The 15,630-nt window shown below is 65.2% G+C and overlaps 2 protein-coding genes across 4 annotated transcripts; both read left to right on the top strand.

Moving 5' to 3' along the window:
* The first annotated feature begins 2,902 nt into the window (after positions 1 to 2,902).
* On the top strand, positions 2,903 to 6,848 carry SECTM1 (secreted and transmembrane 1). 2 transcript variants are annotated; one of them, XM_045572308.1, is made up of 6 exons: positions 2,903 to 3,011; positions 4,388 to 4,737; positions 5,242 to 5,274; positions 5,410 to 5,453; positions 5,526 to 5,674; positions 6,644 to 6,848. In XM_045572308.1, exons 1-6 carry the CDS (start codon positions 2,965 to 2,967, stop codon positions 6,819 to 6,821), a joined length of 801 nt encoding a protein of 266 aa, XP_045428264.1. In that variant the 5' UTR covers positions 2,903 to 2,964; the 3' UTR covers positions 6,822 to 6,848. The 2 variants fall into 2 exon arrangements, with proteins under 2 accessions (XP_045428264.1, XP_045428265.1); XM_045572309.1 differs by lacking the exon at positions 6,644 to 6,848 and adding an exon at positions 5,873 to 6,050 and having other exon boundaries at positions 2,912 to 3,019; positions 4,390 to 4,737.
* Positions 6,849 to 7,962: 1,114 nt separating this feature from the next.
* CD7 (CD7 molecule) lies at positions 7,963 to 11,063 on the top strand. 2 transcript variants are annotated; one of them, XM_036412346.2, is made up of 4 exons: positions 7,963 to 8,263; positions 9,387 to 9,713; positions 9,868 to 10,004; positions 10,485 to 11,063. In XM_036412346.2, exons 1-4 carry the CDS (start codon positions 8,182 to 8,184, stop codon positions 10,800 to 10,802), a joined length of 864 nt encoding a protein of 287 aa, XP_036268239.1. In that variant the 5' UTR covers positions 7,963 to 8,181; the 3' UTR covers positions 10,803 to 11,063. The 2 variants fall into 2 exon arrangements, with proteins under 2 accessions (XP_036268239.1, XP_045428271.1); XM_045572315.1 differs by having other exon boundaries at positions 8,080 to 8,263; positions 9,890 to 10,004; positions 10,485 to 10,614.
* The last annotated feature ends 4,567 nt before the right edge of the window (positions 11,064 to 15,630 follow it).

Here is a 15,630-nt window from a genome sequence, read left to right as displayed (position 1 = left end):
GCAGACACCTCCCCGGGGGACCCCACCTCAGCGGGCAGACATCTCCCCGGGGGACCCCACCTCAGCGGGCAGACATCTCCCCGGGGGACCCCACCTCAGCGGGCAGACACCTCCCCGGGGGACCCCACCTCAGCGGGCAGACATCTCCCCGGGGGACCCCACCTCAGTGGTGGTGGGAGGGGCCGAGCACTCACGGGCGTGTTTGCAGGGAGAGGCTCGAGCAGATGATGATGTTGAGGACTGAGTCCGTGTGAAACAGTTGTTAGGATTCAGGGTCTGAGGTGTCATGGAAACCGAGTGGGGTGGGGACCGGGAGGCAGGCAGGGCCTGGAGGCGGCGGGCAGACAGAATGCCCGACAGCAAGGTGGCCAGTCTGGGCAGCAAGGCCCCGTCCCCCGTGGCCTCTGGAGTTCTCTTCTTCTTCTTCTCTTCTTCTTCTTCTTCCTCTTATTATTATTATTATTTCTTTATTGTTCTCAGAGAGGAAGGGAGAGGGGGAGAGATGGAAACGTCAGTGATGAGGGAGAATCATTGTTCGGCTGCCTCCTGCTCGCCCCCACTGGGGATCAAGCCCACAGCCTGGGCCTGTACCCTTGACCGGAATTGAACCAGGGACCCTGCAGTCCCCAGGCCGAGCTCCATCCTCTGAGCCACACTGGCCCGGCTCCCTCTTCTGTTTGTGACAGAGGCCTGGCTGCCTCTCTCACTTTCCTTTCACTTGTAAACACACTCTCCCTGCCGAAGTCCACCTGGGCAGTCAGCCTGTGACACGCACACACAACCCCACCAGGTCACTGACCTCAGTGTGGTGCTTGGTCCAGGGGCGTTAAGGCTGACCTTTGACCTCCCTAGCTCAGCTGAGGTGGCCCGCCCCTGTGCTGGGTGCCCGAGTGGGTGTGGGTGGGGTCGGGGCTGCAGAGCGATCATGGAAGGCTGCACGGAAGAGGTGGCTTAGCCGACTGAGTCCCCTGACCCGCTGGAGCTCCCAGGCCCGGGCTGAGAGGCGGCCCATCTGTCCACCGACTCAGGACGGTGGCCTGGGGCGTGGAAGGCGGGGCTTTATCAGAAGGATGAGCACGGACAGGTCAGGAGAAGGTGTGGGAGGGAGGTCCCGAGGGGGTCTCCTCCCCCCAGCCAGGGGCGCCCTCCAGGTCACTGGGAGGAGCGCAGGCTGGGCAGAGGCCCGGCCGCCTCCATGCCGGGGGCACTCACCACACCAGCTTTGTCCCCGGAGCCCCCTCCGGGGCTCCGTCCGCCTTCCCCCTCTGCGGGCCTGGGGAGCGTGGCTGCCCCTCAGCAAAGGGCCCGCGTGGCCCGCCCCCCCGCCCCTGGAGTCCGACTCCCCGGCCAGTGTGGGCCAAAGGCTGAGCCGAGGTCTCCGGAGGTGTCGGCCCAGGAGCCCTCCACGTCTGAGTGCAGGAGTGGTGCCCGGGCCAGGCTTCCCCGAGCCAGGCTTCCCCGGGGGCGGGCGCTGGCCTGTGGGGGCTCCGGGCTCAGAGGCCCCAGGCCCGCTCTTGAGCAGAGGGAGGCTGGGCCCAAGGGCTGCCTGGCTCCTCCAGGCCTGGGTGGCGGCCGGAGGGGAGAGCGGGTGCATGGTGTCCTGCCTCACCTGAGGGCCTGCCTCCCGGGCACAGGTCAGGCAGCGTCTCCTCTCAGCTGCTGCCAGGGCTCCGGCCAGGGGTGCAGGTAAGACCACCAGGATCAGCAAGGCCTGTGGGCCGGGGGCCTCGCAGCGTCACGTTCTGGGTCAGACCTTTCCAGGGTGAGAACAGTGATTGCCTGGCTTGGGTAGCTCGGTTGGTAGTGCACCGTCCAGCTTTGCCACGGTTGTGGGCTCGATCCCTGGTCAGGGGGGTGCTGTCCCTCTGGGCGCTGCCAGCCTTTCCTTCCTCCTTCCCTTTCCCAGAAAGAAAGGCAGCAAGCTGGTGTCTCTCCCTTCCTCTCTCAAATCCACACCTCCACAAACAATCCGCACAGAACCCAGGGCCGGGCCAGCGAGCTCCCGGGAAAAGATGGGCGCCTGCGGGGCTGGGGAGGGGCCAGCACGGCGCCCGGGGCGGAGGGGGAGGTCAGCGCAGGGAACCGCGGGAGGCTGCAGGGCTGGACAGCGTGCAGCCGGGGCTGACCTGGCACCCTCAGTGGACTTTAGTCCGTGCGGCTCGCCCTGTGGCAACACACACGCAAACGCGCTAACACCAGCCGCTCCTGAGGGACGGGGGTGGGGGTGGGGGGGCCCTCAGGAATCCTCTGACAGAACCAACCGTCCGCGACCCCCTCTGCCCTGCCTGCCCCCCAAAAGGCGCTTTTTATAATATCAAAGGTCAACAAACGGCCTGACAAGCCATTTTAAATCCCTTTGATTGATTTATTTTTAAAACATATTTGTATTGTTTTCAGAGCGGCAGGGAGAGGGCGTGAGCCTGTGCCCGGTTCACAGGTCGGTGCTCAGCCAGAGCCACGCCGCCGGCTCTCCTAGTTCTTAGCACTCGGGGGACTGTGCCCTCCCCGCGGCCACAGGGACGCTTGTTCCACAGGAGGCGCGTCGGCGAAGAAGCTTCCGGTCCCTGCCGGCACTCCCGCACCTGAGCCCGGTGTCCGGCGCCCGCGCGGGGCCGCGGGGTGGCTGGGCCGGCGTCCACGGAGGCGGGTGCGGCCAGGCCAGGCCCTCCGAGGCCGAGCGTCCCCATCTCACACACACACACACACACACACACACACACCCCGGCACTTGGCGAGTTTTATTCTTGACCCGCAGGGTGAACCCCAGGCCGCTCCCCTGTCTGACAGCGAGAGGGGGGAGGGCCCGCTGCCCAGGGGGAGGGGCTGGCCTCGCACCGTGGTCAGGAGCCGGGCCCGCCTGCCCGGCCCTGCAGCCCGTGACCAGGGCTCCCTTCCTCCAGGAGAACCAATGAGGCCTCAGGTCCTGCTGGCCCCTTAGACCTCAGCACCTGCCCTGTCCCCACGATGCTGCTCTGGGCCCTCCTGCTCACACTCCTCTCCCAGGGCGCTGGGGCCCAAAGTGAGTCCGGCCTCCCTCCCTCCCCCTCTCCTTCTCTCCCTCCCCCTCCCCCTCCCCTCCCCCCTCCCCTCCCCCTTCCCCTCCCCCTCCCCCTCCCCCTCTCCCTCTACTCCCTCTCCTTCTCTCCTTTTCCCTCCCTCCCTCCTTCTCTCCCTCCCCCTCCCCTCCCCCTCCCTCTCCCCCTCTCCCTCTCCCCCTCTCCTTCTTGTCTCCCTCCCCCTCTCCTCCCCCTCCCTCTCCCTCTCTCCCTCTTCCCCTCTCCCTCTTGTCTCTCTCTCCCGCTCCCGCTCCCTCTCCCCCTCCCACTCCCTCTCCCCTTCCCTCTCCCCCTCCCCCTCTCCCCCTCCCTCTCCCCCTCCCCCTCTCCCCCTCCCCCTCTCCCCCTCCTCCTCCCCCTCCCCCTTTTCCTCTCTGCTTCTCCCTCTCCCCCTCCCCCTCCCCCTCTCCCTCTCCCTCTCCTCCCTCTCCTTCTCTCCTTTTCCCTCCCTCCCACCTTCTCTCCACCTCTCCCCCTCCCTCTCCCCCTCCCTCTCCCCCTCCCCCTCCCCCTCTCCCTCTCCCCCTCTCCCCCTCCCCCTCTCCCCCTCCCTCCCCCCCCTCCCCCTCTCCCTCCCCCTCTCCTTCTTGTCTCCCCCCCCCTCTCCTCCCCCTCCCTCTCCCCCTCTCCCTCTTCCCCTCTCCCTCTTGTCTCTCTCTCCCGCTCCCGCTCCCTCTCCCCCTCCCACTCCCTCTCCCCCTCCCCCTCCCCCTCTCCCTCTCCCTCTCCTCCCTCTCCTTCTCTCCTTTTCCCTCCCTCCCACCTTCTCTCTCTCCCCCTCTCCCCCTCCCTCCCCCCCTCCCTCTCCCCCTCCCCCTCCCCCTCTCCCTCTCCCCCTCTCCCCCTCTCCCCCTCCCCCTCTCCCCCTCCCCCTCTCCACCTTCCCCTCTGCCTCTCCCCTTCTTCCTCTTCCTCTCCTTCTCTCCCTCTCTCCCTCCCCCTCCCCTCCCCCTCCCTCTCCCCTCCCCCTCCCTCTCCCCTCTCCCTCTCCCTCTCCCTCTCCCTCTCCCTCTCCCTCTCTCCCTCTCCCTCTCCCTCTCCTTCTCCCTCTCCCTCTCCCTCTCCTCTCCTTCTCCCTCTCCCTCTCCCTCTCCTTCTCCCTCTCCCTCTCCCTCTCATTCTCTCCTTTTCCCTCCTTCCCTCCCTCTCTCCCTCTCTTCCTCTCCCTCCCCCTCTCCCACTCTCTCCCTCTCTCTCTCCCCCCTTCTCTCTCTGGGGCGGGGGGACAGGGGGCGGCAGTGTGGGAAGGAGCACACCCAGGCCAGTGCAGGCCCAGGGACTGCCGGTGGCCCCAGGGAGGGCTGTGGGTGAACGTGTGAATGTCCCCCCACAGCCTGGGACGACCCGCGTGACTGTCCCCCCACAGCCTGGGACCACCCCACCTGCACGGAGGGCGTCGTGTCGGTGACCAGCGGGGCGCCCGCCGAGATGACCTGCACCATCTCCAACGCCTTCCTCAGAGTCCGCGTGTGCCTGCGGGCCCCCGGCCGGGAGGCCTGCCGGCCGGTCTTCGCCCGGGCGGCCCCGGGGTGCTCCTCCCGGGGCGGCTGGCGGCTCTGTGTGGAGGGCGGCTCGGCGAGGATGGTGACAGAGAAAGCCCAGGCCAGCCAGGCGGGGCAGTACCAGTGGACCCTCGTGGGGTGCCAGAAAGACCAATCATTCACCTACCTGAACGTTTCAGGTGAGGAGCGGGGCCTGCACTCCCCGGAGCTGGGGAGGCCCTCCTCCGGTCCCCGCGGTCACTGCGATTTCTCTCTGTGTCCAGTGCCCCCCACACACTGTCCGCCTCCCGCCGTGGCCTCCTCTCCACCGCCCGCCCTGTCCCCTTGCTCCCTTAAGATCCGCCCACTTTGGTTCACTGAGAAAATGGGACCAATCAGCTGAGACCCACCCTAACCCTCGCCTCTCCCTCACCTCTGTGCCCCCTGTGACCTCCTGGACACCAGCCCCTCGGTTCCCGGACCACCATCATGCTCGGACACCTCCCCGGTCCTGTCTGCTCAGGAGCTCTGCCCCTCGCCCCCTAAGTCCCCCTAACCACCCGCCCCTCTTCCTTTGCTCAGCCTGAAGTCTCCACAGCCCCCCCCTTCTGCGGCCTGAGGGGGCGCTGGGGGGCATGGGCCCTGGGGGGCAGTGAGCCCAGCCCTGGCCCTGGGGCCCCCTGACCACCCTTATCTCCCTACAGAGCCGCCTGAGCAGCCCTCCACACCCCCCTGGGGTAGGTGTCGTCCTCCAGAGCTGTGGGGGGGGGGGGCAGGGGCTGGGCACTATCTGTCCCTGGGCTTCTGGCCGGGTGCTGTCCCCCTGGGGGTGTTCCAGGAGGCCGTGGCCACCCTGATTCCTGACGCCACAGGGACCCAGGACCTGCCCTCGGCCCAGGACCCCCTCCCGGCCCAGGACCTGCCCCGGGCTGAGGACCTGCCCTCGGCCCAGGACCCCCTCCCGGCCCAGGACCTGCCCCGCGCCGAGGACCTGCACTCGGCCCAGGACCCGCCCCCGGGGCGGCTGCGTGTGGTCCTCATCCTGGTCCCCATGCTGCTGCTGCTCTGCATCCTGGCTCTGGGAGGCCTGCAGTGCTGGCGTGGGGACCGCGGTCGCCCCCTGCACGTTCAGTTCGCGTAGGTGGCCTGTGGGCTGGGCGGGAAGGGGGGTCCAGGGTCTCAGAGGACCCCAGCGGCTGCCGGCCCCCACTCCGTCCCCAGGACACCCTGGAGGCCGTATGGAGCTGGACTTCCATGAGACCCAGGACACGTGGCACACGCGTGTGTGCCTGAGCCTGCTCAGCCCCATCGCTCACGCCCGCCCTCCTTCCTCAGGTGAGTAGGCGGTGCCCATCCGAGCGGAAGCAGGCCCAGCTGGCACCCGGAACCCAGGCCCTGAGCCCCCCCCAAGGCCGACCCCCCAGCAGTGGAGCCTGTGCCCCTGCCCGGTCTGGTGGGCGGTGCCGTGGGCTGGCAGAGGCCTGGCCCTGTGCAGGGCCTCCACCCAGGCGGTCCCTCAGGAGAGCAGGCCAGCTGGCCACTCACACCAAGCCAGGGCTCAGCTGCTCCCTCCCTCCCTCCCTCCCTCCCGGCTCCTCTCACCACCTGAAACGTGAGCATCTCAAGCTCCAGAGCCCTCGCCCAGGGGACAGCCCCTCGGCACCCCTCCTTCCCGGCTGGGGAGGGGGCTCCTTCTGGGACCAGCTGTGCCTCCAGCATGTCCAGGTTCGGTCTGGAGTTGATCTTGGGCCTACTCTGCTTGACTCTGAGCAAGAATGAGGGTTGGGGACCCTCCTGCAGGCAGTCGATAGGCCAAGGTGGGGCCGTTAGAGGCCTAAGATGCTGTGTGCCCGCCTCCACCACCAGGGGGCGCACATCCCTCTGCAAAGAGGTGGGCAGGTCGCTGCGGCTTGAGCTGTGGGCCCCACCGCTCCCCCCTCTGCCCTGTCCGCTGGCCGTCCCCCACCCCAAAACCACTGCCACACGCCTGCATCATCCCCCCCAGGCACTGAACGGAGTCCATCTTTACTGAGTACATGTGCTTTGAAAAACATCCCTGAGGCTAACTTTTAAAAAATATATTTCATTGATTTCAGAGAGGGAAGGAGAGGGAGAGAGAGAAACATCAATGATGAGAGAGACTCATGGATCGACTGCCGCCTGCACACCCCACTGGTTGGAGCCTAACCGAACCGCCGGCCGGTGCCCTGACCAGGAACCCTGCCCTGCCTTCCGTTTCCCGGTCACCGCTCGGCCCCGAGCCACGCCCTCACCCAGCTCTTGAATAAAATAAAGCACCATGATGGGCGAACCGTCAGCGATCGTTTTGTAAATGGAAAAACACGTAAAAGCTAAAAGACAAGAGAATAAGTAAAAGCTTTGTGCGGGGGCGGGGGTCTCACCCTCAGGCATCAGGGAGGCGGGTGCGGCCCCTCCCCACGGAGACGGACCGGCCTCACGGCCGCCAGGGCCCGAACCCGGAACCCGGGCTGAGAGGCTCGGTCACTGCGGGCCTGTGGGGCCCCCGGGGGGCTGTGGCTGCCCCAGGCAGCGGGCAGGCAGCCAGGCCCCTGTCTGGGGCCCCGGAGGTGGCACTTTTCCGCGGCGCTGCCTTCGGGAAGTCAGGCACCCTGAGGCCGGGCCGGTTTTCTCAGCGGCTGGAGCACAGGCTGCTGACCGAAGGGGCTCGGGTTTGGTTCCCAGTCAAGGGCAGGGGCATGTCCCTGGGGTGCAGGTCTGTTCTGGGCCTGGTCGGGGCACATGCGGGAGGCAACCAACCGATGTTTCTCTCTCTCCCCCCGCCCCTTCCCTCCCTCTCTTTGTCTCTAAAAATCAATGGAAAAAGGATCCTTGGTGAGGATTAACAACAAAAAGGAAAACAGAACAAAAAAGTCGTTTTAATCTTTTTTTTTAATATATTTTATTGATTTTTTTACAGAGAGGAAGGGAGAGGGAGAGTTAGAAACGTCGATGAGAGAGAAACATCGACCAGCTGCCTCTTGCACACTCCCTACCGGGAATGTGCATGCAACCAATGTACATGCCCTTGACCGGAATCGAACCAGGGACCCTTCAGTCCGCAGACCGACGCTCTACCACTGAGCCAAACGGTTTCGACATTAATCTTGTGGTGATTAAAGGCCAGACACGCGGAGGAGCTGCTCCTGGTGTGCGGCCGTCTCCTGGGTCTGTTCCCGGACAGCCCCGGCGTCCGCTCTCTAGGATAAGCGAGGCCCTCAGAGGAGATGGCCCGAGGACCAGGCCCACAGGAGCCTGACCCTCCCAACCAGGGCCCCTCCTCCTGGCCCTGGGCCCCCTCCCCGCCGCCTCCGTCCCCCTGACGTGCCCAAGGAGATGCAGCCGGGGAGGGCCAGGACAGCCCGCCACCCCCAGCAGGGGCCCACCCGCCCAGCCAGGGCCTCAGGTTCCTGCCCCTCCAGGGCCCTGCCTCCAGGAAGCCCTCCGAGGCCCCACCACCTCCACCCCCTCGCTGGCGCCTCCAGCCCCGCCCCACCCCGCCCACCCAGGAAGTGACCTTTCATCGGGCTTGGGGCAGCACCCGCAGGTGTCTGTCTTGGACCTACAGAGTCACTGCTGCGCCCGTGGGGCCCTGCCTTACCCCTGCCCCTGGGCCGCTGGGCAGCATGGCAGGGAGCGTGGCCCCCAGGCTGTCTCTGCTCCCCATGCTCCTGGTGCTGGCCGCTGCCGACCCCCCGCCTGCCGGAGGTAAGGCCTGCCCAGTCCTCCTGGGCCCAGCTCCCTCCCCCTGCTCTCCTGCCAGGGCGCTCCTTCCCGTGAAGGGTGGTCGGGTGGGGCCTGCCCTTCCCTCGGACCCGGGCCGTCACAGGCACCGGCACCTGGACAGGGGCTGCGGCTCAGCGGCCTGGCGCTGCGTCCGTCCTGTCTCCCCTCCGTGTCCGGTCCTTCCACACTCAGTGTGGAATCCACAGGGAGCCAGCGCCCCGTCAGAGGGACTGCCATTTGGCTTTTATCTTCGCAGCGTCTGTTCTTGTTGCCGTCAGAGAGGAAGGGGGAGGGAGAGAGAAACATCCAAGATGAGAGGATCGCTGATGGCTGCCTCCTGCACGCCCCGCGCGGGGGGTGAGACCGGGAACGGAACCGTGACCTCCTGGCCCGGGTTCATGCTCACCCACTGAACCACACCGCCAGGCCAGGCTTTCTCTTTCAAAGGGACTCCCGAGGGGCGGGTGGGCCTCGCTGGCACAGCCCTGTGTTCCCGAAAGTGGCAGATTTGACGGAGATGCTGAGGTTCGGATCCCGTTAGAAGGTTGTGTTGTCCCAGGCGGGGCTCCTGCTCCAAAAGGCTGTGGCTGGTTCCCGGTCCGAGCACATGCAGGATCCGCCGGTCGGTGCTTCTCCCTCTCCAGCTGTCCTGGGGGCTGCATTTAATTAAAACGTTCACGTTCATTGATTGACTTGAGAGAGAGCGGAACATGGACTCGCTGTTCCACATAAGCACTGGTTGATTCTTGTCCGTGCCCTGCCCTGCGATGGACCTGGACGTACCAGGACGACCCTGTGGTCAGCAGAGCGACCGGCCGGGCCCTGGGCTGCCGTTGGAGAGAGAGACCCGGAGAGCCAGGGAGGGGTCAGGCCGCCCAGCAAAGGGCTGCTCCTCCGAAGGAAGGAACAAGCTCCAGCTGCCCCGCCCGCCGGGCCCTGGCGGGGAGAGGGACCCTTCAGAATCCAGAACATCCCTCTCCCGACCCCATGCTGGCGCCTGGAGCAGCTTCAGGCTCCCTCAAGGGGCCTGGCCTGGGCGGACGTGTCCGGGGTCCCTTCGCCTGCCGCCGGCCAGGCTGGCGGTGACGGCAGGTCCTCTCCGCAGAGGTGTGGCAGTCCCCCCTCTACGCAGTCACCCCCGAGGGGGGCTCCCTCAGCATCGCCTGCTCCGTCCACACCAACGGGACGCTGCTCGGGGTCCACCTGAGGCAAGGCCATGTGCCGAAGACGCTGGGGGTGACCTTCTATGACGGGGAGAGCGCCCCCACCGTGGACCAGCGGTTCCTGGGCCGCGTCCTCTTCTCGGGGCCCCCGGACCGCCTGACCGTCACCGTGCAGGGCCTGCAGCCCGAGGACACGGGCGCCTACTTCTGCGAGGCCGTCATGGAGGAGGGGAAGGCCTGGGGCGCCGGCACCACGGTGGTGGTGACAGGTAGGCAGCGCCCTCCCTGCCTCCAGCCCGGCTCTCCCTGCCCCCCCAGGGCCCCTCCCCCCCTCCAGCCTCAGCCGCCTCCTCCAGCGGCCTCCTGGATTTCGCCCCTGTCTGCCTCCCCTTCCCCCCACCTGTGCCCTGAAGACTCTCACAGACTCTCTCCACACTGTCCCCAGCCGCCAGCGCCTGCCCCGGGACTCAGCTGGCCCACTTCACCTTCCCCATGGCCCTGGCCCTGGGCTGCCTCCTGGTCCTGCTGGGCCTGGGTGCCATGTGTGTGCTGAGGAGGAGGAGGAGGCAGGTCAGTATGCCCCTCACTGTCACTGTCCCCACAAGCCGGCTGCCCCGGGAGCAGGGAGGGGAGAAAAGGGGCTCCCTGTCCCCTCCATCAGGGCCTCTGGGGGCTCCCAGGACCAAGGAGGGAGCGGAACCCCGGAACTGGAGCCACCAGGAGTCCTAAGGACTCAGGGCACAGGATGCTTAGGGGCTGGGCCGGGTCCTGGTCGGACATCTAAGGGGTGAAGCACATGTATGACCAAGTGTGCATACGTGTGAGCGTGTATGTGTGTATGTGAGCATGTGTGTGCAGAGCATGACATCAGTGTGTGAGCCTGTGTGGACCTGTCCGAGGTGGGAGTGGACAGGGAAGTGGTCACCTGGGCCCCTGGTGCCAGCCCAGGCCCCATCCCCAACACGGTCCCTGGGGACAAGGTCACGGCCACCCCCCCGCCCCCCCACGGTCCCCCACGGCCCACACAGACAGGCTTCCCTGCAGATCAGGAACCTGTGCTCGGCGCCGGACAAGAGCACGACGTGTGTGATCTACGAAGACATGTCCTGCAGCCGCCGGAACACCGTCTCCGTCCCCCACCACGGCCAGTGAGCCGGCCGCCTGCCCCTGGCGCCTCCTCCAGGAAGCCCTCCGTGCCTGCCTCACACCCTCAAGGCTGCCCTGCTTGCCCCGTGGGCTGCCCCTGGCCCCTGGGAGCCGCCAGAGACCAAGCCGCCCTTCTCCTCACACGGACCAGCTGGGGTCTGGGCAGCGGGCACGCCTGGCGGGTGGACTGTGTGCTGAGCCACCTGGCCTGACCCAGGCTTGCCCGCCCTCAACCAGACCTGGCCCCTCGGGACTCAGGGGAGCCGCCTGGCCAACAGCAAGGAGGCCGAGTCCGCAGGAAACAGGGATCCCGGGTCCGAGCAGCCAGGGCAGGGCTCAGCTCCAGAGGGAAGGGCTGGCGGAGGAAAGGAAATCACAGATGCACAGTCGGCACCACAGCAAGAGCAACCAATCGATGTTTCTCTCCTCTTCCTCCTCCTCCTTCCTCCCACTCTCTCTAAAAATCAATGGAAAAATAGCCTCTGATGAGGATTGACCAAGAAATAAAATAAAAGCATCACATCTTTAGAGCCCCGGAAATAATGTTTTTAAATTAATTGACACAATCGTCAGTTTTCTGCTACATCCTTTCACTGCCTCCTCTTTGGATGCACAGACCCCCTTCCCGCACCCGCCCCCCATCAGCAGTTTCACGCTGTGCACACCTCAGGCCTATTCCTGCCACCCGGCCACCAGGAGGGGGACACAGGCACCCCGCACACCGCCCTCCGCCCTGCACCACGGGGCCGGCCGGCGCAGTGGGGTGCACCTGGTGTGTCTGGCGACCTCCAAGGCTGCAGAGACGGGGGGGGGGGGGGGGGAGGCAGGGGGCTCAGGGTGGGGGTGGGGAGCCAGGAGCCCTGTGACCCCACCAGGCAGCAGCTGTTCCTGCGATGAGGACAAGGGTGGCCGTGAGCAGGGAGTCCGCCCTGGACCGAGTTGGGGAGAGATTGAGGCGGGGGGGGGGGGGGGGGGCGCGGGAGAGCCCATGAGAATCACCGGTTCTGGATGCCCTGGTGCAGCAGTTGGCAAACCTCAGCTCTCAAGCCACATGCGGCTCTTTGGCCCCTCGAGTGTGGCTCTTCTACAAAATACCACAGGGGAGTCTATTTTGAAGAAGTGGCGTTAGGAGAAGTTTGAGCTTAAAAAAATTGGCTCTCTAAAGAAATCTCACTCGTTGTGCTGTTGACACTGGGCTCTGTTGACAATGGGTTCGACAACCACTGCCCTGGCAGGCCCTCAGGGGTTGAGGCTGCCACCATAGTTTCCGAGTTTATGGGAGCCAAACGGGTGACAGTGCGGGGAGCAAGGTCTCCGTGGACTGCGAACAGGGATGGCCTACCTCCACGTCAGATCGAGGGCGGAGGCGGACGGCTCCCTGGAGCCGGCTGGGGAGGGCAGGGCGGTGGGAGCAGGGCAGGGAGCCTCGGGTGGATGAAAAGTAAAACGGAGCCCTCGCCCGTTTGGCTCGGTGGACGGCGCGCCGGCTCGCCTATGGACTGAAGGGTTCCGGGTTCGATTCCCGGTCAAGGGCAGGAACCTTGATTGCATGTGTGGGAGGCAACCAATGGCTGTGTCTCTCTCTTCTCTCTCCCATCGATGTCTCCCTGTCCCTCCCAGCCCTTCCCCCCTCTAAAGGCCAATGGGAAAATAGCCCAGGTGAGGATTGTCACCAACGACTAAAACAGAGAGGAAAAGCTTCTCTGATGCTGGTGGGCATCGGACAGTCAACAAGGAGCACGTGGCTCTGCGGTGTTCGGGACGCGAATGCGCCAGGCTCCTGGTCCCGCCCTGGGCAGCGGTGTGTCCTGGCCGGGAAGAGGAAGGTGTGGCCTCCGGCCTGACTCCCTTTCAGGCAAGAAGCTGTCCGTTCAGACCACCCTACGTGTGGCTTTGGTCTCTGTGTTGGAAAGGCCGCCTCCGAGGCCTCTCCTGACCCTGGCAGGTTGAGTTCATGGCCCCTTTCTTGTCCACGAGGCCCACGCCAAGGCCGGCCGGGCTGGGCGAGGGGAGGGGGGCAGCCCTCGCCTCAGGGTGCGGGAGCCCAGATGTCCTGGGAGGAGAAAGGCCTCGGGCAGACAGGGGGCCACGCTCAGACTGTCCGGGCCCCTCTCTGCCCCACCCCCAGGGTGGGCAGCCCCTGCCCCAGACCTCTCCTCGCAGGCACCTGTCTGCCTCGCCGCGGGGGGGGCGAGGAGGTTTCCTGAGGCTGCAGTTGGGGTGCAGGAAAAGGCTGCTGGGCCTGCAGCACCCCCGACTTCTCACGCCCCCACTGGCTTGACATCCGCCCAGGCTGCGCTCAGCTTCGCAGCCCCATCCTCCGGAGCCCCCTCCCCCAGTGCTCCCCCCGCCCGGGCCGCCCACAGTGACACAAGCTGGGACCACATCCTGAGCTCTGGTCTCTCACACCGACGCACAGCCATCCCCCTTTGGAAAAACTGCTGTGTGAACTGCTCGGTTCCTCTGGGTCTCGTACGCTGTAGGTCGACTCCGTTGTTTTTAGACGGGGAAACAACGTTGTTTTCTGCTTGAACAGAAAAGATAAAAATTGTCTGGCCTGGCCAGCGAGCCCTCTGACTGAGACGCTGATGTTGATGCCAGGTGGAGATGGGACATGTACTCAAAGCAGCACCTTGTCTGTAAGAATAACTTACACCGGGACTAAGGAAGACACAAAAGGGGAATGCTTCCTCCTCGGGGGGTTCAGAAATCTGCTCTGAACCTCACGCAATAACTCTGAACAAACTGGCTCCTTAGGCGTCTGGTCCAGCGCGCTGATTTGCGGTTCAACAGCCGGTAAGTCAGGCAGCCCGTGGGTAAGTCACCCTGAACTCCCACAACCACAGCCACCTGCAGCCTGCCCCAGCTCTCAGTCCCACCGCAGGCTCAGCTGGGCCCCTCGTGCTCTCAGCCCCGCCCCAGGCCCTGCCTCAGCCCGACTGCCTCCCCCACCCCAGGCGCTGCTCACCCTCCCCCAACCTCTTCATCCCGCACCCGCCAGGGGCCCAGGCCCCGGAGCCAGACCACCACCCGCCACTCTTTCTGCCCCTCCTCCTCCTGCCCTGTCTCCTGGTGGAGGGCATCCCTTTGCAGATTCTCGGGTCATCCTGTGGGGAGTGGACAGCATTCTGGGCCTCCCAAAGCCCCTTGGTCACAGGCAGGGCTCCTCCCTGCTCAGAGGACACCCCTCAGCCTGGGGCTCCCACAGCTCCTCACCCCACCTAGCCCCTCGCTATGGGCTTCGCTGGCCATTGAATGTGTTTAGTCCTCACAAGGCCACAGGCCCTGCAGCCCCTTTAGCAAAACCGAACCTGAGCCGGGCTAGGGTGGCTCAGTGGTTACGCATCCACCCAGGATCCAGGAGGTCAGAGTTCAATTCCCAGTCAGGGCACAGGCCCGGGTTGTGGGCTCCATCCCCAGTGTGGGGCGTGCAGGAGGCAGCCGGTCCATATTTCTCTCTCATCATGGATGTTCCCAGCTCTCTCCCCCTCTCCCTTCCTCTCTGATATCAGTTAAAATAGATTTAACAATAAATAAATAAAAGTAGAACCTGGCCCTCTGTGGCTGCCCGAGAGGGTTATCCAGGGACCGAGGGACTCGGGTGGTGCTGAGCTCGGGGTCACTGCCTGTGCGTCTGGCCCCGATGTCCCTCCACCTCTGCTCTGCTGCCTCCCAGGGCCTGGAGCCGGCACCCCACAGGCTGGACACGGCCCCGGTTCGACCGGCCTGCACAGGCTTAGTTCCTAAGACAAGCTCCAGTCAGCCAGGGCCTCGTGGTCCCACGGGCCTGAGACTAAAGGAAGGAAGGGGGCCTGCAGGAGAGGGAGGAGGCGAGTCAGTGTGCTGGGAGGTCTGTCTGCACAGAGGAGGGCAAAGGGCAGAGGTCACATGAAGGAAATGCAGTTCCTCCCAGGGGCACTTCCCGCTGGTCTCAGGCCCTGCCCTCAGGGTCCCCCCTCCAGCCAGGGCTCTGCTCCCAGGGCCCCGCAGCCGGGGTGGGGGCGGCGCCCGCTGGGTGCTCACAGCTCAGTGCTCACAGCTCAGTGCAATCCTGAGGTTTGCTGATTAAGGTCAAACCCTGCCTGCAGGCCCCGAGGAACATGCCAGAAAGTGTGTGGGGTTAGGGGGGTGGCTCTGGGCCAGACCTGAGCTGCCCAGGGGCGAGGGTCTTTTATTTTTTAAATTCTCATCTGAGGATAGTTTTCTATTGATTTTATTTTTTATTTTTTTAAATATATTTTATTGATTTTTTTTACAGAGAGGGAGAGGGATAGAGAGCTAGAAACATCGATCAGTTGCTTCCTGCACACCCCAACTGGGGATATGCCCACAACCAAGATACATGCCCTTGACCGCAGTCAAACCTGGGACCTTTCAGTCTGCAGGCCCACGCTCTATCCACTGAGCCACACCGGTTTCAGCTTCCCATTAATTTTAGAAAGAGTGGACGAGAGAAGGAAAACGGAGAGAAATATCGGTGTGAGAGAAACAGGTCGATTGGTTGCCTCCTGCACGTGCCCTTGACCAGAATCCAACCCAGGATTCCACAGGCCGATGCTCCATCCACTGAGCCGCCCTGGCCAGGGCTGCCGGGGTGCTTGAGGGGCTCCGGCCTTGGCTGACGGGGCCCAGGAGGCGCCTGTGGCCGGCGTCCTAAGCCCCAGACCTGCTGTGGGTCTGGGAGCGGCTGCCGGAGGCCAGAGGAGACGCAGCCTCCTTGGTGACCCTGCGACAGCCAGCCAGACCCCAGTCCAGTCCACACGCAGGGCCTGTGGCCTGGCTTCCTGTTTGTCTCTGTCCTCGGAGGTGGCACTCGGCCACATCCGCTCCCCTGGCGCCTCTGTGAGAACCTGGGCCCGGACCTGTTCCCTCAGCCCCACCTCCCCAGCCACCGCCGCCACAGGTGCCTCCACTGCCTGGGACACCCTCTGCGCCTCGGGGCTCCCCCTCCTAGGACAGGCCACCCTCACTCCCCTCAAGTCCGGAGGGAACTTCCCAGCATCTCTGCCCAGCGCCCCCCAGCGACCCCAGGACCCCTGC

This window comes from Pipistrellus kuhlii, unplaced genomic scaffold (assembly GCF_014108245.1).
Source record: "Pipistrellus kuhlii isolate mPipKuh1 unplaced genomic scaffold, mPipKuh1.p scaffold_m20_p_44, whole genome shotgun sequence".
Lineage (NCBI taxonomy): Eukaryota > Metazoa > Chordata > Mammalia > Chiroptera > Vespertilionidae > Pipistrellus > Pipistrellus kuhlii.
The sequence above is the reverse complement of the archived record's forward strand: the minus strand, read 5'-3'. Positions and strand labels throughout refer to the sequence as shown.